A 25,865-nucleotide genomic window follows, 5' to 3' on the forward strand; every position below is an offset into this window, starting at 1 on the left:
TGGGAGGCCAAAGAGGTTGTGTACTCAGAATGATGCCTTACATAAGGAAAGCCCGTTCCTTATACATGTTGCCATTGCAGAGATGTTGAGTGAATCCCGTAATTCAGGGGATTACAGGAGAGAGTGGCTCTCGCCAGAGGATTGTGAAGGATGCTGGAGGAAAGTAGGCTAAGTCCTTTCTTAGAGAGGCCTTAAATTGGGTACCCATCACTGGGATTCATGAAACACTCCAGCTGCCATTATTGTCTTTGAACTTGTGTCTAGATTATTGATGCACACATCTGGTTTCCTAGTCTAGCTTCATGACCACTACACTTCTGCTCATCCTCAGACTTATTGCAGGGCTGTATCAAGATTACATTTGCAGGCGAGGGCAATGATTTGGAACCACTGGAAAACAAGGCAGAGAATTTTTTAGTCAAGATGTTTCAACTGTGAATTAATGAAAATTTGAACAGATGATGCGTGTGGCACATTTGCCCTCTACACATTTGCTCACATTCACTCAGGCTTTATGATGCTGATGTCTGTCTGATCGTGTCAAACTTCTCTCAAGTATCTTCTTAAGCAATGCAGTTTGAGTGAATCTCATCACTCTGTTTTCCATCTGCTTGCATTTTGAATTTTATGCACCAATGTTACGCATTGACAATTATTTAAAATGTGCCCCTGCAAGCCTGTGAATTGGGCACAGGTAATACTGCAGACAGAGGAACAGTAAAGCTCAAAATGCTGAAGTAACATTAAACTATTATAAGAAACCATTGAATGTCCGTTTTCTACCTGCAGACAGATTGTTAGGAAGCTGCAAAAGATGTCAGGTTGTTTCAGACTCTTAGGGACTCTCTCGGGTATTTTATAAGGGTTGTGGTGAGGAAGCAATGACAACCATAAAGCTGAGGAGACATAAAGAATTTGTCTAACTCCACATTAAAGGCCGTTAAAAGCAATCCACAATCAAAAATGCAAGTGTTTTTTGGCAGTCTCAATTTTTTTTTCTATTTGAGTGCATGTTATTAAAAATGTAAAACCTAGCAAGCAATTAATAGGTTCATGGGTCCTGATGTTTATTTCAGGCTGTTGCCAATCCTGCAAACAAATTGGCAAGTTCCCAGCGTTATTCATGTTGAGGAGGTCAGTTAGTTAAAATGGCTCTCACTCCACATCCTTCAGGTTTAATTTCACCCGTTACAATATTTGTATACGGATTCTTGGTATCTGATATTTGAAGGGTTGTCAATTCAATTTGTCCAGGTCAATGATTGTTAACAAGGCAATACTTTTCCTTATGATAATTGAGTAATGATTTGCATGTGTTATGATAACCATTATTATGTATTACCAATCTTACAGTCCATAAGAGCATAAGATATACAGTAGAAACAGAATGTAGGCCATTCAGCCTGTTGAGCCTGTGCTATCATTTGATCAAGGCTGATAAATATTTTCCTTCTCAACTGCATTCTCCTGCCTTCACTCCATAACCTTTGACGCCCTTACTAATCAAGAATCTATTCTTAGGTTCTGTAGGACAACTGAATCTTTCTCCTCCCACTCCAAACTCCTATGTGAGTCATACTCCACTGACATCTTCACACGAGAAAAGAAACTAATACTAAAAAATTTCATGGCCATTTTGAAAATTCAAGGTTGATGCTATGCCTCATCTACCTTGATAATAATCTCCTTGAAGTTTTCTTTTTCATTTCAGTCCTAAGTGGCAACCCTTTATCTTGAGAATGGGATAAATCCAACAGAACAGTCATGGGTGGAGGAGCTGCTTACGCTGCATCTGACACAACCTTCCATGTCAAAATCTGTTCGTTTCTCATTATTTCATATTCTGTGGGGAAGAGATGCCAATTCTGCTCAGATATACTTGTCTTGAAGTCAGTAGCATAATCCATTTATCCCACTGACTTCAAAGCAGGTATATCCTCCAGCTGCAGCTGTCAAAACAGCACATGGTGCACCAAAATCATTTGTAATTTACCAAGATTTACTTTGTTTGTATTCCAACTTCCTTGCAATAAAGACAATCACAAGAGAGTCTGTTGATGCTAGAAGTCTGGAACAATACACATAATGATGGAGGAACTCTGCGGGTCAGGCAGCCTCTATGGAGAGAAATGGATATTCAATGTTTTGGATCAAGATTCCGTAGCAGAACTAAAAAGAAAAAGAGGAGGTAGCCACTACCAAAAGTTGGCAGAGGGGTGGAGCAAGAGTTGGCAGGTGATGGGTGAATCCATATAAGAGGGGGATAATAGGGAGGTGGGGGGAAGATGGGAAGTGAGAATGATGTAAGAAGCTGGGAAGTGATAGATGCACGTGATAAAAGGCTGAAGAAGACGGAATCTGATAGAGAGGATCTTGGAATAAAGGGAAGGAAGTAAATCGGCAGGATGAATGTGTAGGTGTTAGGCAGATTGAGGGAAGGGGAGGGGAAAGAGAAGAGGTGATGGATAAGGGAAAACAAAAGGGGGACGGAGGGGGTGGTTATCAGAAGTTAGAAAGACTGATGTTCATCCAATCAGGTTGGAGACTACCAAGGCAGAATATAGGGTGCTGTTCCTCTGATCTGCGTCTGGCCTCAACATTGCAATAGAGTAGGCCATGGACGGACATGTCAGTGTAGAAATGGGAATTGGAATTAAAATGGCAGACCAATGGAAGATTCAGGGTGTCACAATGAACATAGTGAAAGTGCTCTGCAAAGCCAGTCTGCGTCAGATCTGACCAACTTAGAAGAGGGGGCACCAGATGCAATAAATGGCTTCCTCACATGGAGGAATAGTTTATAACCCTGAATGGTGATGACAGCAGAGGTGTCGGTCAGGAATAATAGTTAGTATAGTTACAGAGATAAGTGCCAGAGGGCCGTTGGTGGGAAGAGACAAGCAAGTCACTGAGATATTGATCCCTATGGAAATTGTTACATCTGGTCAATCTTGCTGTATGCTTCTGAAACATGGACTATAACACCAGAACTCCACAGAAACTTGGAAGCAACAGAAATGTGGTTTCTTAGAAGAATGCTGAAAATATCATATAGAGATAGACAAACACGAGGAAATCTGCAGATGCTGGAATTTCAAGCAACACACATAAAAGTTGCTGGTGAATGCAGCAGACCAGGCGGCATCTATAAGAAGAGGTACATTTGACGTTTCGGGCCGAGACCCTTCGTCAGGACTAACTGAAAGAAGAGATAGTAAGAGATTTGAAAGTGGGAGGGGGAGGTGGAGATCCGAAATGATAGGAGAAGACAGGAGGGGGAGGGATGGAGCCAAGAGCTGGACAGGTGATTGGCAAAAGGGATATGAGAGGATCATGGGACAGGAGGCCCAGGGAGAAAGAAAGGGGGAGGGGGCAAGCCCAGAGTATGGGCAAGGGGTATAGTGAGAGGCACAGAGGGAGAAAAAGGAGAGAGAAAAAAACATTTTAATTCCACATCCCATTCCCATTCTGATATGTCTATCCACGGCCTCCTCTACTGTATAGATGAAGCCACACTCAGTTTGGAGGAACAACACCTTATATTCCGTCTGGGTAGCCTTCAACCTGATGGCATGAACATTGACTTCTCTAACTTCCGCTAATGCCCCACCTCCCCCTCATACCCTATCCGTTATTTATTTATTTATTATTTATTATTATTATTATTATTATTATTATTATATTTTTTCTCTCTCCTTTTTCTTCCTCTTACCTAACTCCAGAACTTAATATAAACACAAAGAAGTCTTTAAATGTATTTAAATTAAATCCTTTGCATCCACATATAATAAAAAAACACTCTTGCCAACTAAGTCTAACAATAAAAGGCGAAGGCTGTAAGTCTTAGGGCTAAACAGGGTAATGAGATTATGTTTGCTAGTAGTTGCAAGGAGTACTTTCCATCTCCTGTAAATCTCTTCCATCCATATCTCAGAAATCAAAGTAAGCTTTGTATTATGAGTCTGCCATAGAATTGAAGTAATTATCTTGGCTTTAATTTTTGACAAATGAAGATTGATAGATGTTTGGATTATAAGAGAAAAACAGAGCTTGGCTGAGTAAAGCAAAGTCCTGCTGAGGTTTAAGATCAGCCATAATCTTTTGAATGGCAGAGCAGATTTAGGGAAATGGCTTACTTCTGTTTCCATTTCTTACTGAAACGAGGGGATCAAATGAGATTCTGCTGTAAATATTGCAAAGGGATGGAGCAGCAATTAGGCAGGGGGAAGGGAGCTGAATAGATCTTTGGTATTATAGCTGAGCTAGAGAGAATACTCATCTCCCACTCTTTTACTTTGATAATAACTTTTATTAAAATAAATTTTCTATGAGATCACATGTGTACCAGTTTTTCAGAACCGAGCTAGACCACTTCTATATTTAACAGTAAAATTGGCATTCTGTTCCCTCGAATTCCTTAATCTTACGAAGAGCTTGCAACAAACTCCAAATTGTACTGCAATCACTTAATTTAAGTTAGGATAGTCAATTTGGCACATTCCTAGAACCTAATGGAAATGTGTCCCAAACACATCAACTATTTTGCTCACTTCTTTCCACACAGTCTAACCATAAAGCCTTTTCAAGACTAATTAACTCAGTAATCCTATAACATAGAAACATAGAAAACCTACAGCACAAAACAGGCCCTTCAGCCCACAAAGCTGTGCCAAACATGTCCATACCTGAGAAATTACCTAGGGTTACCCATAGCCCTCTATTTTTCTAAGCTCCATGTACCTATCCAGGAGTCTCTTAAAAGACTCTATTGTATCCGCCTCCACCACCGTCTCCGGCAGCCCATTCCATGAACTCACCGCCCTCCGCGTAAAAACTTACCCCGACATCTCCTCTGTACCTACTTCCAAGCACCTCAAAACTGTGCCCTCTCGTGCTAGCCATTTCAGCCCTGGGAAAAAGCCTCTGATTATCCACCCGATCAATGCCTCTCATCATCTTATACACCTCTATCAGGTCACCTCTCATCCTCCATCACTCCAAGGAGAAAAGGCTGAGCTTACTCAACCTAGTCTCATAAGCCATGCTCCCCAAACCAGGCAACATCCTTGTAAATCTCCTCTGCACCCTTTCTATGGTTTCCACATCCTTCCTGTAGTGAGGTGACCAGAACTGAGCACAGTACTCCAAGTGGGGTCTGACCAGGGTCCTATATAGCTGCAAAAGTACCTCTCGGCTCTTAAACTCAATCCCACGATTGATGAAGGCCAATGCACCATATGCTGCCTTAATCACACAGTCACCCTGCGCAGCAGTTTTGAGGGTCCTATGGACTCAGACCCTCTGATCCTCCACACTGCCAAGAGTCTTACCATTAATACTATATTCTGCTATCATATTTGACCTACCAAAATGAACCACCTCACACTTATTTGGATTGAACTCCATCTGCCACTTCTCAGCCCAACTTTGCGTCCTATTAGTATCCTGCTGCAACCTCTGACAGCCCTCCACGCTATCCACAACACCTCCAACCTATGTGTCATCAGCAAATTTACTAACCCATCCCTCCACTTCCTCATCCAGGTCATTTATAAAAAATAAGATATAAATTACTTTTTGTAAAGGCAATGTGTATTTGCTATTTTTGAGTTGAAATATTGAAAAATATAAGCTAGATAGCTTATTATATTCAGGCTCTTCTGGCCAAGGAGAACATGTCACCTAATTACACCCACAGGACCAATTAATCTACTAACCCATACATCTTTGGAATGTGGGAGGAGAACAGTCAGGGGGAGAACGTACAAACTCATTGCCAACAGCAGTGGAAGTGAACCTGCATCACTGTCATTGTGGTAGCATTAGGCAAACAGCTACACCACCAGTATGCTCCTTTAAAAGCTATTTTGAAATCCAGATCCAAATTGAATTGCAGATGTGACAGTGGCATTCAGGAGGCTGTTAGACAGAAACATGAATGTGCAGGGGATGGACAGAGATAAATCATGAGCAGGCACAAGGGATTAATTGAATTTAGTACCATGTACATCATAGACATTGTGGGCAGAAAGGCCTATCCCTGTGCTATGTCATGGGTAATGTGTCTATATAAGTGCATTCTACCTACCTCAAAATGACAGTTTGAAGTTTTAGTTATCACTTTTGTCCTGGACTTGTCTGAGAAATACATCATAGAGTATAAATGAATGGTGTACTGTTAAAGAATTCCAATGTTTTCTGTGCAGAGGCACAACCTGCATGGGATTAGAAGTGGTGCAAAAATTTATGTACCAATAAATTGATTCCAGATTAAATCTAATACCCAATTTATTTTGCTGTCATATACTTCCACTTCGAAAGACTTTTGTGGAGCTAGATGATGTGGTCATGGACTTTAAGGATCGAGCTATTAGCTGTTTAGATGTAACAAAAAAAGGTAAAAATTCAAGAAAATTAAAAGAAAGTATCCACAAAATGTTTGGGAAATTATTGCCCTTTACATTCTTGCCTGTTGAAAAGAAATGCAATCTATGAATTGAAATGTCACGGGATTAGAGGACTCAACAAATTATGAAATTTAATCCTATACAGTACATTGTACAGAAAAGACATTGCAAACATTTCTGAACTTTTTTTTTCAAAATTACAGGCCATGCATATTGTACAGAAAATACATTCCAAACCGTTGGGTGTTTGAAATTCCTGTTGTCAGAAATTATTCATGAAAATATTTTAGATATATCAAATCAAAATCTTTCATCTAGATCTTGGATATTGAAACTGTACTTTATCCAATGCAAGTGTTTACATTAATACATGTTTCTATAAGCTTCATGCATTTTGAATTGGGATAGAAATCAAATATAATGTACATTGTGGAATTATGATCAGGCTACTTCAGCTATAGTTTGAGATACTATCCTTTCCCAACTCTCAGGAAAATCCATGTCAAGTAGAGTTTCAGTAGATAGTTTAAATTTTGAAATATTTATTTGTACTTATCATTATCTATATTTTTAATTAATAACAAAAATTTAGTTAACAATCAAAACTCTCTAGAAAGTGTAACTGTAGATCAGATCTCACCTTGCATTTGGGTTACATTGAATGGTTCCTAGAATGCAGTGAAAGAAGAATAGCTTTGACTTGCTGATGATAAAATACATTGTTTCAAACAAACAGTGCTCATTGCTTAACCTGTCAAACCGTCTGGTTCTGAATAAACCTTCACTATAAAGGACAAAGGGGATTATTTTATCCTCCTTTAAACCTTTGAAGAACACCTTGCAAATTATTAATGTTTTCATATCAAATTATTTAATAATTTATCCTATCTCACAGATTATCATCAATTTATTTTAAGTGACTTAACATGTACAATAAATAGTGAACAAAAGTTAGTCGGTGTAAACATTCAGTTCAAATGTTCATGAGATGCTTTTATCATTAAAGTTGAAGTGAGTATCATAAGTAATCCATACCAGTTTAAAATGATGGTTTTTTTTGTTTACTTTATACAATTGAGTCTTACTTGTAACATACGCTTACTGTGAAAAGCTAAAGAATTTTGAAAAATCTGTATTTAGCTAATTATTTGTGAATGAATTTCATATTGCTGATATAGCTACAGAAACTGAAGCCTTCTTGATCCAATCTCAGTTGATACATAGCAATAAAATATTGAAACTTAAACAACAGGAATTCTGCAGATGCTGGAAATTCAAGCAACACACATCAAAGTTGCTGGTGAACGTAGTCAAAAAAATGGCGTTCACCAGCAACTTTGAAATATTGAAACTTACTACATTTAGGATTATTACACAGCAACAACAGTTGGAGTTCATTCTGTGACTCTGAAACTCAGTTTAAACCAATGGTGATGTAATATTGTATTCTATTCATTATTAACAGTTTCATTTACAAAGGGGATGTTTGCTTTAGCAGTGCATTTAACGTATTCCCCATTAGCCAGTGACATCTCTCCCTTCAGTGGCAGAAAATTTCAGAATTATGCCACGTAAGTGAAGCCCAAGAGCTGACAGGAAGGAACCCAGATATGTATATATTCTATACTGTGTCCCTGGTTCTTGCTGCATATTAGTTTTGTGTGAAGCTATGAAAAGTCAGCTTGTACTACAATCAGAATGGTTCTATGGCAGGTGATGGGCCATGAATTATCTCAAGTGGTAACAATGGTAACGTGTCCCTGAGGGTTTCACTTGAATTTTATCACACAAGCTGGTACAGAAGTCAAATTCTTAATTTTAATCTAATGCCTGTGGCAGGAACATTGGCTCATAAATTCAGGCAGGGTAAAATCTGGGCAATCATTCCAGATATTATCTGTTCTCCACATTGGGCATGATTTTAAAAATATCTCACCAACTTGTCACTTGTATTACTGTGATTTTCACAGAGGTGGAATTCCCCTCTTCTTACTCTGTATCTCCAGATGAGAGCTGAGAGAAATTTTATTATTATTGTTAAATAGGCAAGGTTGATAATCACCTCCAATTATTCTTAAACTACCTCAGTAGAATGTAATCACTAATACAAACAGAGAGCCTTGAACACCCTTGGGTTGTCAATGGAAAATTGTTTTACTAGGCATAGGGAATTGAATTTAATGCAAGGTTGGCCTTAGAACATTTAATTTCCCTAAACCTTTGGTGAACAAGATCACCAAAAATTGGTACTCAGCTAGTTTAGCTATTACAATTGTGAGTTAACTTTCAATACTTCTTAGATATCAATTTCATTCAGAACTGCAAAATTAAAATGAAAATTTGCAAGGTTGAAGTTTGAGTGGAAAACCACAACTGTACACATGTACATTATTTGAGCTTAAGCTGCTTTCCCAACAGACAGCTTTAATTATATTCGACACTCAACATGTCAGTATTCTGTCCTTAAACTACATTGTAATGTCATAAAGTAAATAATCTTTACTGCTTGCAATAATGAATCAGAGCATACATGATGGACAATGGAGGGATGGCATATTAATTTCTATGATTACTCACATTATTAGAGCTGGCTCCTTTGTTTAATCAACTAGCTTGAGCTTTCAGTGATGGTATATTTCATGTATGTTTTTTGTAGAATTGCATATTCTAATTGTAATAATTTGAGTTAATATTTCTAAATCCCTTGTCGATTTGAGATTTAAATACCCTTTTCTCAGAAAGCAGACAGATAGTATATTGCAACAGCAACCAAAAAGATAGACATTGATCCATGACGGTAACCCGCCAACACATTAATTAACTGAAATATCCCCTCAATATTTATGGACTTGAATTTTTAAGAAGGTTTCGGTGCTTCCATTTTGTCCCTCTTGAATATATGTTTTTTTTAATTCTACATCTCATAAAGACCAGGAATCTCACAGCACATTATTCAGTTGTTTTGTTCCCTTTTCCCTGCTGAATCTTACAAATTGCATGTGTGTGTGTGTTGAAGCACTCTTTTCTTATTTTAACTTCTTATGTTTGCCTTGCTGTGTTCTCTTGGCATAAGAAGTTAGCAATATTTCGTTTTCACAGGATTTTAGTGTGTGTTAACTATGCTGTACCATATATAGAGAGAAAATAATTTCATTTCAGTTTACACTTGTCTCTAATTCAATACATGCTTAATTTGTTCAGCTTAATGGTGGTGTATTCACAGTTTAGTACCTGGTAGTTTGCTACAATCCAGAATTGACATAAAATATTAAAAGTAGTGAAGCGCTGAAGAATAGATATGTGATGGGCAACAATTTATGAAAAGTAAACCACTGAGTGGCCTGACTCACCCAATGTAACAAGTGATTTATTTTTAGTGGAACTATCACTATCTGTTGTATTCTATTTATACATACTGTATACAATAATAGATACCTGGGCATAAGTTACAAGGTTACAGTCTGATCAAAGGGTCATGTGATATCATATATTGCAAGAGCAGAGCTTAAGTGGTTTATCAATGTCATTTAAGATTCAAGATTAGATTACAGTCTTGAGATTGCTTGCTGATACTTTTTTTGTTCTATATAGCCCAAATTGCTTGCATTGTACTTATAATTTAAAAATTGCAATGCCTCCTTATCACCAAGAGAGTTTAAGTGCTTTTCAACACTTCTGAGAAGATATTAATTTCCTTTGTGAAATTACTAGGAATCATTTTGGATCAGTGTACCAAAAAAAAATGCATAGTACAAAAAGTACTTCAAAAAATCAGGACTTTTTTTAAAACCAAAACAAAACAATTATCATCTGATTCTGAAACTGTCCTACTCTTCAACATTAGTTAATTTTTTGACCTGACCTGGTGGCTCCAAGTTCCAGTATTGGTGTACCCTAACCATAAACCATATGATTATAAAACCAACACTGGGACTGTCTGCCAGCATTAATTTATATAAATCAGAATGACAAAGTAGGGGGTTACATTATTTTTATACTTATTCTTCTATGTAGTGTCTCTTCTTGCAGTCAAAACAGAACCAATGAGCAGCAGTGACACTGCCACCACAACAGGAGATGGATCACTTGACAGTTACACTGGGTCAGGTAAGGCACTGGCCACATAGTTCAACTCACAGAGTAGGCATGATTGTCTGGATCTCGTTAGCTAGTCACAAACCAGAATTCAAACTGCTAGATTAGCAATTAGTGCTCCATTGTACTAGTGCTAATAATTTTAGAGAGTGAAATGTTCTTTTTCTGGCCAGATAATTTCTAGTGTGTAAATATCAAAAGAATATGTTTGCGGTGAAATAGCTATGTGTGTGTTTTTTTTAATTTGAAAGAAGCAAGTGTATCAATGATAGCACCATTGTTCATGCATTACTTCAAGGTAAGTACATCTGAACATGTCAGCCACAAGAATATTGAAGCAACACAGAAGGCTTGTGTTTCCAGTGGTTTTAGAAATTAAATTCTATTAATAATTAGTATCTTTTTAAATTAGGAAATCACTTATAAGATTTAATCGTAAACAGGGGCCATCATAATAAGCATTTTTTCAGGCAAAAGTATAGATTTCATGCTCTTTTGCAGCTTCTCGTTCCTTTTTAATAGCGCAGCAGAACTAATGCGAAAATGCTAGTTAAGACTGAAGTGGTCAGGCCAGGTCAATAGATTCAGGAACATATTACATAGAATATATAGATAAATATATCTCCAAATTAAAATTTAATTTGAGGAAGCATAAATTTAAATTTTATTACATATATTTCATTGATTAAAGTTGCTTGTTAAGAAATGTTATGCTTTTGTAACTTATGAGAAATGACCTTACAAATTAATTTTGGTGTTTCTGAAAGTCCTAAATGGATAGAAGGTTCTTTTGCACACAACGTTACATGATCACATTTTGTAACTGTGTTGGTTTAGATTAGCTGGAATATCCGGAGTTCAATGATGGACGTAGACTGAAAAATTCATATAATGAATGGCATGCTTTTGTTATCATTGGCGCTGAAGGCAGGGCCAAGTGATTGTTTCCTGTGAAAGAAAGCAGACAAAAGTGAAATATGAGAAATATATAGCTGCCAAAGTTTTGTATAATTATCTTAAGGGATCTTGCTTTATCTATGCAGAGTTTCCCTTCAGTAATTATATAGATAGGATTCTCAGTAATGGTCATTTTCATAACCAAATGAAAGGAAAAATAATTTAAAGAATGCTCTTTACTATCAACAATAGCTATTCTTATTAGTAAAGACTTCCACCAGTAAAGTATCCTGTTCAGCCTAGGTAGTATTTTTTCGAAATGAGGTCATTGGGATCAAATCCATATCTGAATTATTCATGAATGATGTGTTAGCACAGCCTAGTGAAGGATATATTAGGCACAATGCATAAAACAATACAGTAATCCACAATCACTAGGAAGTCCCATGTTAAACTGTGAATCTGTCCTGAATATCATCAGGGACTGGCCATTGTTCGGAATGACATTGCAGCTGGTCTTATTCCAGTATGATTATCAGTGGGATCAGAGGTTTTATGCTCTTGCAATGCTGATCTTACTTCTTACAGAAGTAAATAAATGGTTATTGTATGAGGACAAAATTGGGCTCATGCATATTGGCCTTTGTAGAAACTTGGTGTCTAGATTTACTAGGACCACTCTTAGATGATGTAATGGAGGGCAGTTGCATCAGGAAAGAAGGGAGTAACAGAAAACAGACAACAGAGAAGAAAATTGTGGGGAAATGTAACATGTTGTGAAGGTTTTGTCAGGGGACAATGTACACTAGGTCAGAAGTTAATAGACATCATATGCAGTAGTTGGGTTAAGCTGATGGAAATAATGTTACTGCATCTTATTCATCTCAGATGTGCTCATAGACAGTTCATAATGTCTTAAAGTTGAAAATAATCCCATTTAACAACCGTTCTCAAGCAATATGTGCGAAGAGTTTTAGACTGGTAGCATAACTTTTAATGTTGTCTTTGTGAGAATTTTTGTTTCGATTAAAGAAAAACATGACTATGTCAAACAGTAAAATGTAAAGAATGTGCTCATAAACACAATCCTCTGTCAAGTGTTCTGATTTATGTGCTGCAGCTGAGCAGCTCTCTATTTTTGCTTTCTTGCACAGAGTAGCATTAGAGTGGACTGATGTGCTGGCCAAGAAATTTGACGCACACCCAAAACAGGCGCAAATTTGGCAGAGTGACACCTCCTGTTCACACCAGCTTGAGGCCCAGACCAAGTTCAGCTTTGGGCCCAATTGACATGTTGCCAATGGGCTGTGGGTGCCAAACAGGCACCCCACCACAGTTCATGTATAAAGTGGGCTGAAGGTCCACCAGTTCCGGTGCCAGCAGGTCAAAGTTAATGGCTTTGAGCACCTAGCACATGGCACTTGGCTGACACAGGAGGCACCATGTAGAAAAATAACAAAAATAATAAGTATTTCTTATGCCTTTTTCACTTGAGCAACTGATAGTCAGACTGCTGTGTCCTTGGTGCAGCTTCTAAGAGTATGCATAACACAATATTCCTCAGTTGTGATTGAATTGTAAACTTGGTATTCTGCTAATGGAGGACAATTTGTGTATTTAAGATGCCTTCTCTTTGTCTTATGCACCCTACAGGATTAAACATTGACTAAATCAGCTTGGGATTTTTCTCCCAAGTTCAGGCATATGAGATCATCGACAAAAATCCAGCACCAGTTTTATGCCTGACACATAGGATCTTGTGTGGATTTCTCCCCAAACGTACTTGGCCAGAAATGTTACTGTAAAATGCCACAACATTAGCAGTGAAAAGAGATTTGTTGGCATTTTACAAAAGTGATAAAAAAAGATAAGTAGAATAGCTGAATTTACCATAGGATTCTTCTGTTCTTCTGCCATAATGTAACCAAGAATTTTGGTGGATCCCTTGTAAAAACAGAAAATGGCAAAAACAGAGTGATCAATAGAGTACTAGCTCGAGGACTTAGAGAGAAATTTCAGGTGCTCATTTTGTTACAGCTGCAGATACATTGTTGTTTGTGTGCTCGTCCAAAGTTCAGTTATGTACTTCTTACTACACCACCGTGGAATTTCCATTACCCATGACTTTCATTCTTGTGGCTTCTCTCACTGAGGATGCCAGGATAATGTCAATTAATCCTGAATTATGGACCATTTGCTTCTGCACAATTGCATGCAATGGAACTTCATTATATTAACTTGATCACCAGGGATATCAGTCTGTCATCCAAAATCCAGTATGCAACCAATCTCCAGACAATTCCTACATTCTAAGCTCTATCCTGAAAACTTTTAATTGTTTTTAGGATATGAGAAGAAAATGGGAAAAAAATATTTATTATCTATGCCTAACTATCCTCAGGGTTATTTGGATTTGGCCACAATACATGGGACTGGTTTCCTATGTAAACCAGATGAGGTAAACCAACATAAGCTAAAAACAATGTAAAATTATTGTTACCTTTTATTTAAGTTATGCAACCACAAGCTGCCTGCACAATTGTGAGGCTGTTGCATCTTGCCATAATAATTTCACTCAGCAGGGCCTCATTGACAGACTGCTTTCAGATTTCCCAGCTGAGCAGCTGAGAACCCAATGGAAAGTAACTGTTTGGCCCATTAAAACTTGACAGCAAGGTATCACCTTCAAGGGTACAATCCTTGCAACAAGGAGATAAGGACCAGGTCTCCAGTTGTGATAGTAACCCAAGGCAGGAAAGCTAAACGTTTTCACTTGTGAAGTCAGAGAGAGCAATCCTGCTTCTCATCCCAGAAACTAAAAATTTTTATAATCCTTCAACTTTATCTGGAGTTGAAGCTTCCACTAGTCCACAGTGCAAATCCCATAACCTAAGTCCATATATTTAAAGAGGATTCCATTAGCTTCAGCAAAATGTTCCTTACTCTCTGCAGTTTAAAATCATAGTCTGCAAAGGTAAAATATCCCCACCCTAACCTACTCCTTATCACCACTGGCGACAGCTTTCTGCAAGACAAGGATAAATTAAAATCAAATATGATTTTCATCATAAACTGAATGCAATCAGCATACACAGCTGTTAGTGGAGGCCTGTATAATCAACAAGTATATCATTTATGTGTATAGTTTCTTGTTATTACAGGGCAGAGGATGAAAAGCTTAGCAAATTTTGAATCTTAATTTGTACTAATGAAGTAAGGGAGAATAATGAACAAATAGTTTTAGTAGTAGAAGGTTGTGATGGGGAACTACAAGGTAATTGTTTATTATTGTTCAACTGCAGCAATTCCGTAAATGGTTATAAATTGTTCAAACTGGCAATTAATTCCCATTCAATAAGTTCTAAGTTATTATATCCAGCTTCTAAGGTGGGATGGTTTGAATACACCTCATACAGTATGCTTTGTATAAGGGAATTTCTTTCCACAACAGCAGTTATCTGTCAAAAACACATACTATAAAAATATTCTTAAAACTATAATGAAGTAAAATACCATATTCTTTATTGTGTTCTTTGAAGTACAGATATGATGGATTAGGAGAGAGTAATTCCTGAGTTGTATAATGTGCCACTTTAATCTTCAGCATGGTGAATGAATAGCAGATGGGATAATAAAGAAACTCTGTGTCTTTTCCCAGTCTGGTCTTTCTCTGATGAGTTTGGTTCAGTAATGTACAGGTTATATGCATCTTACATCTATCTTAGTCAAGTCAGGTGATTGGAAAAAAATAGTCCTATTCACATTTGGAACTGATCCAATTAAGATCTAACTAACTTTATTTTTGGAGGTCTACCCCAATGTGTAAGTCCAATACCCAAAGCTTGTTTGACTGATCTAGGACAGGCATTAACAACAAAGAGAGAGTTCCTGTTTGAACCTTCTTTGTGTTCTGAAATGCAGTCCTTACTCTCTCGCAAGCCTTTGTTTTTCTCCTGGAATTATGGGTAGAACAGTCCCATTTACAGTGTACTGCCTTGCTGGGTCACTTCCATTGCTAATATTCTTTTTGCTTTACAGTTTTCCTGAAACTTCTCCAGCTGCTTATCCACTGCAAGCAAACCATTATTTAAGATTGTTTATTTTGACATATGGTCCCAGATTTGTACAGCTACAGGTTCAACTCCAGTGTAAATCCTTCATTATAAATAGAATGTAACAGATTTTGAACCATCGAGTTTCTTGCAAGAAGTTTTACTAGAAACTTTAGTGATGCCTTTTAGCATTTTGACCAGCTATGTAGAAAACTACAAAAGTAAATAAATGGTGCTGTCTTGTCATTTTCTAGGTGGTAGTTAATGGGGTTAGAATTACGATCAATTAACATGAATAATAGATTCAATGTAAAGAAAATAGGGTACTGTCATTTGCCTCCTATTGTACTCTTGAATGGTGCTTTTTTGTCTTTTTCCTTGTCTCCAGCAAGTTCTTCTAGATGAAGGCACAGCACTAAGACCTGTGTGCAGATAAATTGTAGAGGATTTGTACATAGACTACCTTTGAAACTGTTAGGTGTGGGGAAGGGGCAAATTTCCCCAGGGAAATTTAGTATGGTGGATTCCAGTTAATTGGGACACATCGGGACCAGTACATTTTGGCCCAATTAAGTGCTGTCCCAATTAGCCAAAGTTTCATGGAAATAGTTAAAAAGGTATATAAAAAAAGACAAATTACTGTTTAGCTGAGTAACAAATTATGTATTTAAATAAAATGCAGAATAAAATAGAACACTACCAGTACTATGAAACTGTGTTTTAGTTACTAATAGATATCAATGGAGGAATCCATCCAGTGTATGCTGAAATCAGCGCAGACACCTAGTACAGATAATGGACTCCCTTCATACAATGTTTTCGACGATTGTATCCTCCAAATCTTCATTTGCATTGCACCATTCAAAATGGTTGTCAATACCTTCAAATTCTTCGTAGTTCCTAACTTGTTGAAGTAGTGAATGGTTTCATTTTCACTCCCGGCTGTTTCTGGCATCTCTAAGGCTAATGCTTGAAACTGCAGTGATTAAAACAGTTGTGAATTGTCTTACTGCTTAATTTCTTGCCAACTATTAGTGACAAAAATCTCTGATTTTTTGGACACATGCAACTGACACTATTTTTAAAACTTTTCACTCTAAGCACAGTGTAGTGTCTTATGGCCACAAAAGTGCATTCAACTAATGCTAGTTCGAAATGCTAGTTCAACATCAGTCCCCTGTCCTAATTAAGCAGCTAGTGACCCAGATTAACTGAGGGTTGTCCCAAATAAGCAGCTGCCCCAATTAACCAGAATCCACTCTACCAGCAATTTCCAAACTGCTATGTTTCCGAGTGGGATGAGACTGAATCAGATTTATTATCATTGACTTAAATGATGTGGAATGGGTTGTATTGTGACAGCAGTACTGTGCAGGGGCATAAAAGGACTATAAGTTACAAAAAAAAAGTTCAAAAAAATGGAAGTAAGGTGGTGTTCATGGGTTCATAGACCATTCAGAAATCTGCTGGCAAAGGGAGAGAAGCAGTTTCTAAGACATTGAGTGTGTGTCTTCAGGTTCCTGTGCCTCCTTCCCAGTGGTAGTAATGAGAAGAGTAAATATCCTGATTGGCAAGGGGCCTTACTAACGGAAGCATCAGCTCATGGCGGGGAGGGCTGGAACTGGCAGAGTTGTCAACCCTCTGCAGACTCTTTGCATCCTGCACATTTAAGCCTCCACTCCAGGCTGTGATGCAACCAGCCAGAATGCTTTCCACTATACATTTGTAAGAGCTTTTGGTTATATAATGTATCTCCTCAAACTCCTAACAAGTATAACCACATGCTTTCTTCATGTTTGCATCAATGTGTTGGGCCCAGAACAGATCCTCTGAGATGCTGACACCCTGGAACTTGAAGCTGCTTACCCTTTCCACCACTGACCTCTGAATGAGGACTGATGTGTGCTTTCCTGCCTTCCCCTTCCTGAAGTCCATTGTGATGTGAGATTTCTTAGGGACGTTTTTTCCCCCACTTTAGGGTTTGTTGCTGTAGGATAATGATCTTTGTATACTGATAAAGGTTTGCTCAGATTCTGTACAATGGCTTACTTGTCACTGCATTTTGAGAAGTGCTGTTATGTCCAATGTTACCAGCTGATACTGATAAATCTCTGATAAAAACAGAGCATTAGGTTTGCCAGGAAAAAACAGAGTGGGACAATAGCATAACAGACACTAAAGAATGGTCCTCACTTCTCCACATGATCTTCTCTGATTTTGGAATGGTCTGAATGATGATACCTCAGTATCTATATTCCCTCTAAGCTGTGCGCGTGTGTGCACGCACACACGTTTTTCAACCAGTGCACAAGGGAAATTAATGTGCACACAAAAGATTAGTTACCTAAAATAATGTAGTCATTAGTAATTATACTTATTGAAAATAATCTTTTAGCTAAATGTTTCTGTTCACTACTTAGTCGGTTTTTCAAATACCACAATGCACGTCACTAATTTACGTCACCACACCTTTCCTGTTCCAGTTTGTACAGCTGTATCACGGCGGCGCCATCTTTGGCAGACAGTGTTCATATCGTAAAGTTTACAAAGATCTGTTTCAAATCCTGTAGATAGCTTACTATGTTTTTATTGAAAAAGATCAGTCAAATGACCCTGTGCCTAAATACTGTCGCAAGAAATTGATAAACATCACATACAAAGTAGCTTTACAGGTTTTAAGTGATGTCTTTGATGAACTGGCTGCACTTTGCAAGATTCTGCAAAAGAGTGGCTTGACACCGATTGATTCATTTCCTTTTGCTCAAGGCAAAGTTAACAAGACAAGAAAGCAGTATCTGGGAGACAATGTTTCGTGGAGTGACAAAGTTAAAGTTTTGCTAAGCCAACAACGTAAAGAAAATATCACAGTAGATACAAGTTCACAGTTGACTTTTATAAATAGTCTTTGTGTTCATTTAGGAGAAAGGCTTCCTGTAGATGAGGTACAAGAATGGTCAGCTTTCGATTTCTCCACAATGGCAGATTGTGACTTTACATTTGGCGATGAACAAGTTAATGCCTTATGTCTAAAATATCATGATTTTCTAGCTGAAAATACTGTAATAGTTAGACAGTTTAATGATCTCAAATTTTCCATGCCGAAAAACTAAAATCCAAACTGATTTCAAACTTTGCTCAAATGGTGGCATTTGTACTTCAAAATGAACAGTTTTGTGACCTTGCATAATTGATGGACATTGGGGGAACCTTTCCTGCGTCTAGTGCAGACTGTGAGCGAGGTTTTAGCCTAATGAATCAAGTCAAAAACAAGCTGAGGAACCGTTTAGGTGAATGTCATTTGGATATGTTAATGAGGATCAAAAGCTATCAATTGGATGTAAGTTCTATTAGTCTAGATAGAGTTTACAAAGAATGGGTAAATGCCAAAGACAGGAGAGAGAAACAATAACTGAATGACTTAAATATGTATGTTATTTTGTCATTATTCTGTACAGTTTTATGTCAGATATTTTGTAAACCTACATAAACTGTGCCATGTGTGCATTCAGTGCGCACATACTTCTGTAACAGGAAAAAGATTTGCACAACATAAGATTTTTGTGCACACTGACTACTAAAAATTAAAGGGAACATTGCTCAGCATGCATTCAGAAGAGAGTTGACAGAGGTACACTGTGCGCATTACATGAGCTAAAATGATGTGTTAGGAACCAGACCTTTCGGTGTTACAAAATATTTCTGAATGAGTTTATGTTTCTATGCATGTAATTAAACAATGCCAATCATTCCGTTCTCTGCTAATTCACCTTTCTGTCTTATCCTCCACACTCTAGAACTGTTGTGGGAATAGGATGGATAAAGAAAAATGTTTTAAATAACACACTGATCTTATGGGAGACATGTCACGTAAGAAACTCCTTCCCGTTTTCCAACATAGTGATTTGGAACTTTCTTCAAATAATGTCTGCTAATAGATCCAGTTTCATTGTCCTGCTCAACCTCTTCCAATATCACATTGGTATTTTGATGCTTACCTAATAGGACCTGTGTTCTGATTGTAAGCAAGATGTAGTTCTTGTTAAATTATGAATAAATGTCCCATTGAAGCTGGGATCGATTCATATGAAAATCTTTTCCATAATGAAAGATTTTAGAAATTATTTTCCTGTAAAATGGCAAGCTGTGCACTCATATTGTCAAATTATTTATACTGTCCAAGGAATCAAAACTAGGGACATACAGTAGTTTGAAAATTGGAAAATGAAGGTGTAGAAATTCAGTAAGATCTTCAAAGCGTAATAGAAGAATAGGGTAAATTCCAATGGAGTTCAATGTTATTCAGCATCTTCCACTACTAACTCAAAACTCATCTCCTGTCAAGAGAGCAACTATCTTAACAATTACATAAACATCATTTATGGGATTCTAAGAAGCAAAAAAAGACTTGCATTAATATAGTGCCTTTCCTGACTGCAGAACTTCCTAAGATTCATATCAGTGATTGGCATGAAACGCATTTGCTGTTATGTTGTAGAAAACACAACAGCCAACTTGTGGTCCTTCAAAAAGCTATCTATAATGATCAGTTAAACTTATTGTAGTCATATTGTTAGGAAGTGAATATTGATGAGTCCATTGGGAAAAGATGAGTGGTCCCTTTAAGGATTGGCAAGACTATTTAATATACTGTATATGTGTTTATATGTAAGTAATATTTAGGAATGTGTTTACAATAAATAGGTGTAATTCATTGCAAAGTAAATAGCCTGAGGTGGTACAGTCATAAATATTGGGATAGACTTTTCGCTTGGCATTGGTGTAACCAGAAATCTGGTCTCAAAAATACTTTCAAAATTGTAGTTGTTTTCTAAAATGAATTTCTTTGCACAAATTTCTGTTCAAACTTATTTGCACTTCGCTGGACTAAAATCTTCCACAATCCAGCACAATAACATCTAATTCTGCTGGTAATCTGGTACATTTTTATTCATTTAAATGACTATTTCTTTATTTGCAATCCACCATGAACAACTCATTTTCAAATCACTGAAATGCCTTTTAAAAAATACACTGTAGGATTCCTTGGTTAGTTTCTGAGTATTTTTAACAACAATATTTAAATAATTTGAAAAGTCGTCCCTTATACATATAAAAATGCTGCTTAATTTAAGAAGCTTCTGAGAAAACCAGTAAATGGACACAGTTAGCAGAAAACCCCAATTCAGAACTTCATTCAGTCTGAAGCTAGTATCAGACTGAATGAGGTTTTGACTTGGGGAAGAGATTGTCTCCATCATAATACTTTTTAAATCCAGCAGAGAAAATCATGGAAATTGGTTTTGAACGAGGCATAATTTTGTGTTGAAATTCTGTTATTTTTATCTCACACTTTGGTCATTTTTATTCCAATTTTAATTAAAAAATATCAACTCAATCCATCTGTAATTCTGCTCCTTCCACTTGCATTTATTTAGCGAGGCTGCAGAAAAAAAGACTTTAAAATGTTGAAGAGTATAGAAATAAGTCCTTTAATACCAATAGTGGTTCTTTCCATTTGTCATTAACTTTTCATTTTATGGATTGATTAGGCAAACTTCCTTATTACTGCAAAGGAAATGAAACATTTGAAGTTTATATTTCCTTATTTCATGTGTGTGGAATGAAACATTTACAATTCCTGTCAAGAATTTTGAACTAGGAAATGCCAAGTGTTTCCTGTTCTGTCAGATGCTGAGCTGAAAATAAAGCCCACACTGGTTCAAGCATATCATAATATTTTTACTAATATTTGCACAAAGGAGAGGGGAGAAATTTCCACAATGGCCTTGTTCATTCCATTCCTGTGAGTTCTTGCCTTATCTAAATTTTAAAAAGAAAAAATAGGGAAAACTTTACAGCAAGACTCATAAGCATCTACTTTAGCAGTCATTTATTATTACCATATTGCATAATAAATGCCACATTACTAGATTAGTCCACTATCATATAATTGAAAAGGGTCTTTTGCTACAGTTATACAGCCCTCAAATTATTTAAGGTAGAACTCTAAAATTGAACAGATTTTAAGTTATCACAAGTTTGTAACCATATTAAAAATATAACCAAATCAGATGTTACAATATTCACCAGAATACATCAGTACATTTTTTTGTTTGGATAGAAAATGTGATTTGATTTTTTGAAATTCTGATACAGTGCTAGAAAATATAGAAACATAGAAAACCTACAGCACAGTACAGGCCCTTCGGCCCACAAAGTTGTGCCGAATATGTCCCTACATTAGAAATTACTAGGCTTACTCATAGCCCTCTAGTTTCCTAAGCTCCATGTACCTATCCAAAAGTCTCTTAAAAGACCCAATCGTATCCACCTCCACCACTATTGCTGGCAGCCCATTCCACGCACTCACCATTCTCTGAGTAAAAAACTTAACCCCCGACATCTCCTCTGTACCTACTCCCCAGCACCTTAAACCTGTGTCCTCTTGTGGCAACCATTTCAGCCCTGGGAAAAAGCCTCTGACTATCCACACAATCAATGCCTCTCATCATCTTTTAAACCTCTATCAGGTCACCTCTGTCGCTCCAAGGAGAAAAGGCCGAGTTGACTTAACCTGTTTTCATAAGGCATGCTCCCTAATCCAGGCAACATCCTTGTAAATCTCCTCTGCACCCATCCTATGGCTCCAACTTCCTTCCTGTAGTGAGGCGACCAGAACTGAGCACAGTACTCCAAGTGATGTCTGACCAGGGTCCTATATAACTGCAACATTACCTCTCGACTCCTAAACTCAATTCCACGATTGATGAAGGCCAATACACCGTATGCCTTCTTAACCACAGAGTCAACCTGTGCAGCTGCTTTGAGCGTCCTATGGACTTGGACCCCAGGAACCCTCTGATCCTCCACGCTGCCAAGAGTCTTACCATTAATACTATATTCTGCCATCCTATTTGACCTACCAAAATGAACCACCTCACCCTTATCTGGGTTGAACTCCATCTGCCACTTCTCAGCCCACGTCTTAGGTATATATATGACTAGAGTCCCTAAGACTTTTGCACAGTGCTGTATTTGTCAAGAGTGAATTTGTAAATCTGGCAAGAGAAAAGGATGTTGGGAATAGTGAGGGTGGTGCGCCATGGGAGGGGTGTGGGACAGGTGGCAGAGAAGGAGTGCCGGGTGGGGGAGTGCGGGGTGACACACACCCAGCCCTGAGACACCAGGCCAGCTAATTTGATTCCAAAAGTTCCTGCTCCCTCCCTTCTCCTTCTCCCTTCCACTTTTCCCAACCATGATTCCTCTCTCCCTGCCCCTTCCCACTCTCAGTTCACAATGGAGACCCATATTAGAATCAAGTTTATCATCACTTACATATGTCTGGAAATTTGTGTTTTTTTTTGCAGCAGTACAATGCAATTCATAAAACTACTACAGTATGGTGCAAAAGTCTTAGGCATCCTAGCTATATATATATATATATATATGCGTAAGACTTTTGCACAGTACTATGAATTATCAAAGGGGCTCAACCATATGCACAATCTGGGCTCTGTAATACCATTTGGATTCTACGCAGTAAAAGGCAGTTTTCTTCATACTGTCCTGGGTACGGTGAGGAACAGCGTAACGTATGCAGATCTTGTAAGTATGTCATCAGCCTCCCAGTCCTAGGCTTTTAACCCTTCTCAAGCATCTGCACTTACCTTGCACCACCAGTGTTCCTACAGGTTTCCATGAGGTAGCCTCTTCATTTCATATCCCTCTTCAGTCTTCCAGATGTAATCCACTATTGACACCCTTCAGGTTAATTGGTAATTGTTTTATCATGGACACACATACTGAGATACTGTGAAAGTCTTTGTTTTACATGCCATCTAAACAGATCATTTCAAAGCATAAGTACAGTACTTTGAGGTTGTACAAGCAAAAAGCAGTAACAGAATGTAGAATATAGTATTACAGTTCCAGAGAAAGGGCAATGCAGGTTGACAGTAAAATACAAGGGCCATGATGGGATAGTTATGTGGTCAAGTTTTCATCTTTACTGTTCAAGAGATCCATTCAATAGCCTTATAGCAGTGGAATAGAAGCTCTCTATGAGCCTGATGGTGCATCCTTTCATTTTGGTTGGAGGGGTCTTTAACTGTGCCGGCTGCTTTTCTGAGGCAGCAAGAAACGTAGACAGAGTCCATGTTTATTGTGATGGACTGAATTGTATCCATGAGTATTTGCCAGTTGAAAGGAAGACTAAGGAAAGAAAGATTAGCTTTATTTGTCACAAACAAGAGAAAAACCGCAGATGCTGTAAATCCAAGCAGCACACACAAAATGCTGGAGGAACTCAGCAGGCCAGGCAGCGCCTATGGAAAAGAATAAACAGTGGATGTCATCCTGAAGGGTCTTGGCCCAAAACGTTGACTGTTTACTTTTTTCCATAGATGCTGCCTGGCTTCATGTGTTCCTCCAGCATTTTGTTTGTGTTGCTTAGCTTTATTTGTCACATGTACATCGAAACATATAATGAAATGCATCGCATCCACTGGGGATGTGCTGGGGCCAGTCTGCAGCCTGCAAGTGTCTCCACACTTCCAGTGTCAGTATAGCATGCCGACAAGTTACTGATGTTATCCCATATGCCTATAGAATATGGGAGGAAACTGGAGCACCCAAAGGAAATCCAAATGGTCACAGGAGAACATACAACTCCTTACAGACAGTGGAGGAAATTGAACCCCAATCTTACAGCTAGTGCTGTAAGGCATTGCATTAAACATTACACTACTATACTACTGTTAAGTTCTTGCAATCTTGGACAGAGCAGTTACCATACCAAGCCATGTTAGGCTGCAGGACTCAGTTGAATGAATTGACTGAAATTCTGGCAAGAAAATCTCTCTCCCTTCATTCTGTTTGGTAGGGAGAGGGATTTGGGGACGGAGACAGTCTAATCAACCAATCATGTGGCAGCAACTTAATGCATAAAAGCATGCAGACATGGCCAAGAGGTTTATCAGCTGTTCGGACCAAACATCAGAATGGAGAAGAGATGTGATCTAAGTGACTTTGACCATGAAATGATTGTTGGGTGCAAGACAGAGTGGCTTGAGTATCTCAGAAACTGCTGATCTCCTGGATTTTCAAGCACAACAGTCTCTAAGAGTTTACAGAGAATGGTATGAAAAACAAACAAAAACATCCCATTAGCAACTGTTAATGAGCGAGGTCACAGGAAAATGGCCAGACTGGTTCAATCTGACAGGAAGGTGACAGTAACTCAAATAACCATGTGTTACAACAGTTGTGTGCAGAAGAGCATCTCTGAATTCACAACACATCAAACCTTAAAATAGTTGGGCTACACCAAGTTCCACTTCTGTATCTATTTAAGTGTCCACTGAGTGTATATTCCACTGAAATCAGGAGACTTGACCAGGCAATTTCAGAATTGACAGCAGGCCCTCAAACACTTTATAAAGTGCCTAGCATTCATAGATTGGGTTCCAAGCTGTCATCAATGAGACGATTAATGTTCTCCAGTGCGTGGGCTGCTGTCTTCATGGAGGGCAAGCCCATGAGTGTCATCTACCTCACCTTGGGATCTTTCTGATTAGCTGGAGCAGATCTCTGTCATGTTTCGCAATTGACTGTTCGCTGTTACATCAGATACCTCACTTGGGTCCTGTGCTTCCAGAGAAATGATTGCGTTGATGTTCAGTGACATACAGTTGTCATCCTACTTACTGGGATCCACCCACTGCTTGTAGGCAGCCATTGACAGTGCTTGTGGACTAATAAAATTCCATTAAAAACTTGGAACATTTTTCTCAATGGGGAAAATATTACACTCCCCATTGTGTATCTGGTTGTGAATCATCAGAAAAAATTCTTGATGATCAATGCCGGATTTTTTGAGAAGCATGCATGATGTCTTCATCTACCAGATGTTTTCCATGACCGACGCTGCACAGAGAGGTAGCCACTAGTACACAAGAGGTCCACATCCCTGGCTGCTCGCATCAATTTTGGAATCTGTTTAGTTAAGCAACTGATTGCTAATGAAATTAATTCAGCACAACATGTGGGCCAGTGGGCCAGTTCCTGTGCTGTGCTGTTCTACATTAAAAGCTCCACGTAACTCTACAACAATCTGAACCACTGGGGAAACACCTTTTGTTTTCCAAAATTACTAGTGACTGCATCAGTAGGAAGTAGAGACCCGGAGCCGAAGGGACATGAGGTGCAGGTTGAAGAGCAGCAGAAGCATGAGGAGAACAGAACACTGCATGGTCTCTTACCTGCTCCCTTACAGAGAGACTTACATAACATATCCATGCTGTAATCTTCAAGCAAGGGAGACCAGATGAGACATTATAATCCCTCATACCCTCTTTATCAAGACCATCTACACTAATCACAACTCATCAAAGAAAGAATTCTCAGCTTGATTAGT

At 38.1% G+C, this 25,865-nt stretch overlaps 1 protein-coding gene across 12 annotated transcripts in view; it reads left to right on the forward strand.

The window, feature by feature from the left end:
- The window catches only part of eya4 (EYA transcriptional coactivator and phosphatase 4), a 454,812-nt gene that overhangs the window by 298,324 nt on the left and 130,623 nt on the right, over positions 1-25,865 (forward strand). For 5 of the 12 annotated variants that reach the window (XM_072249790.1, XM_072249809.1, XM_072249800.1 and 2 more), the window contains one exon: positions 10,422-10,514. The exons of 5 other annotated variants lie outside the window; for them this stretch is intronic. In XM_072249790.1, the coding sequence (XP_072105891.1) occupies positions 10,422-10,514 (93 nt within the window). The remainder of the gene's footprint in view (positions 1-10,421; positions 10,515-25,865) is intronic. 2 more of the 12 variants (XM_072249815.1, XM_072249824.1) reach the window with 1 other exon arrangement.

This window comes from Mobula birostris, chromosome 2 (assembly GCF_030028105.1).
Source record: "Mobula birostris isolate sMobBir1 chromosome 2, sMobBir1.hap1, whole genome shotgun sequence".
NCBI classification, from domain to species: Eukaryota; Metazoa; Chordata; class Chondrichthyes; order Myliobatiformes; family Myliobatidae; genus Mobula; species Mobula birostris.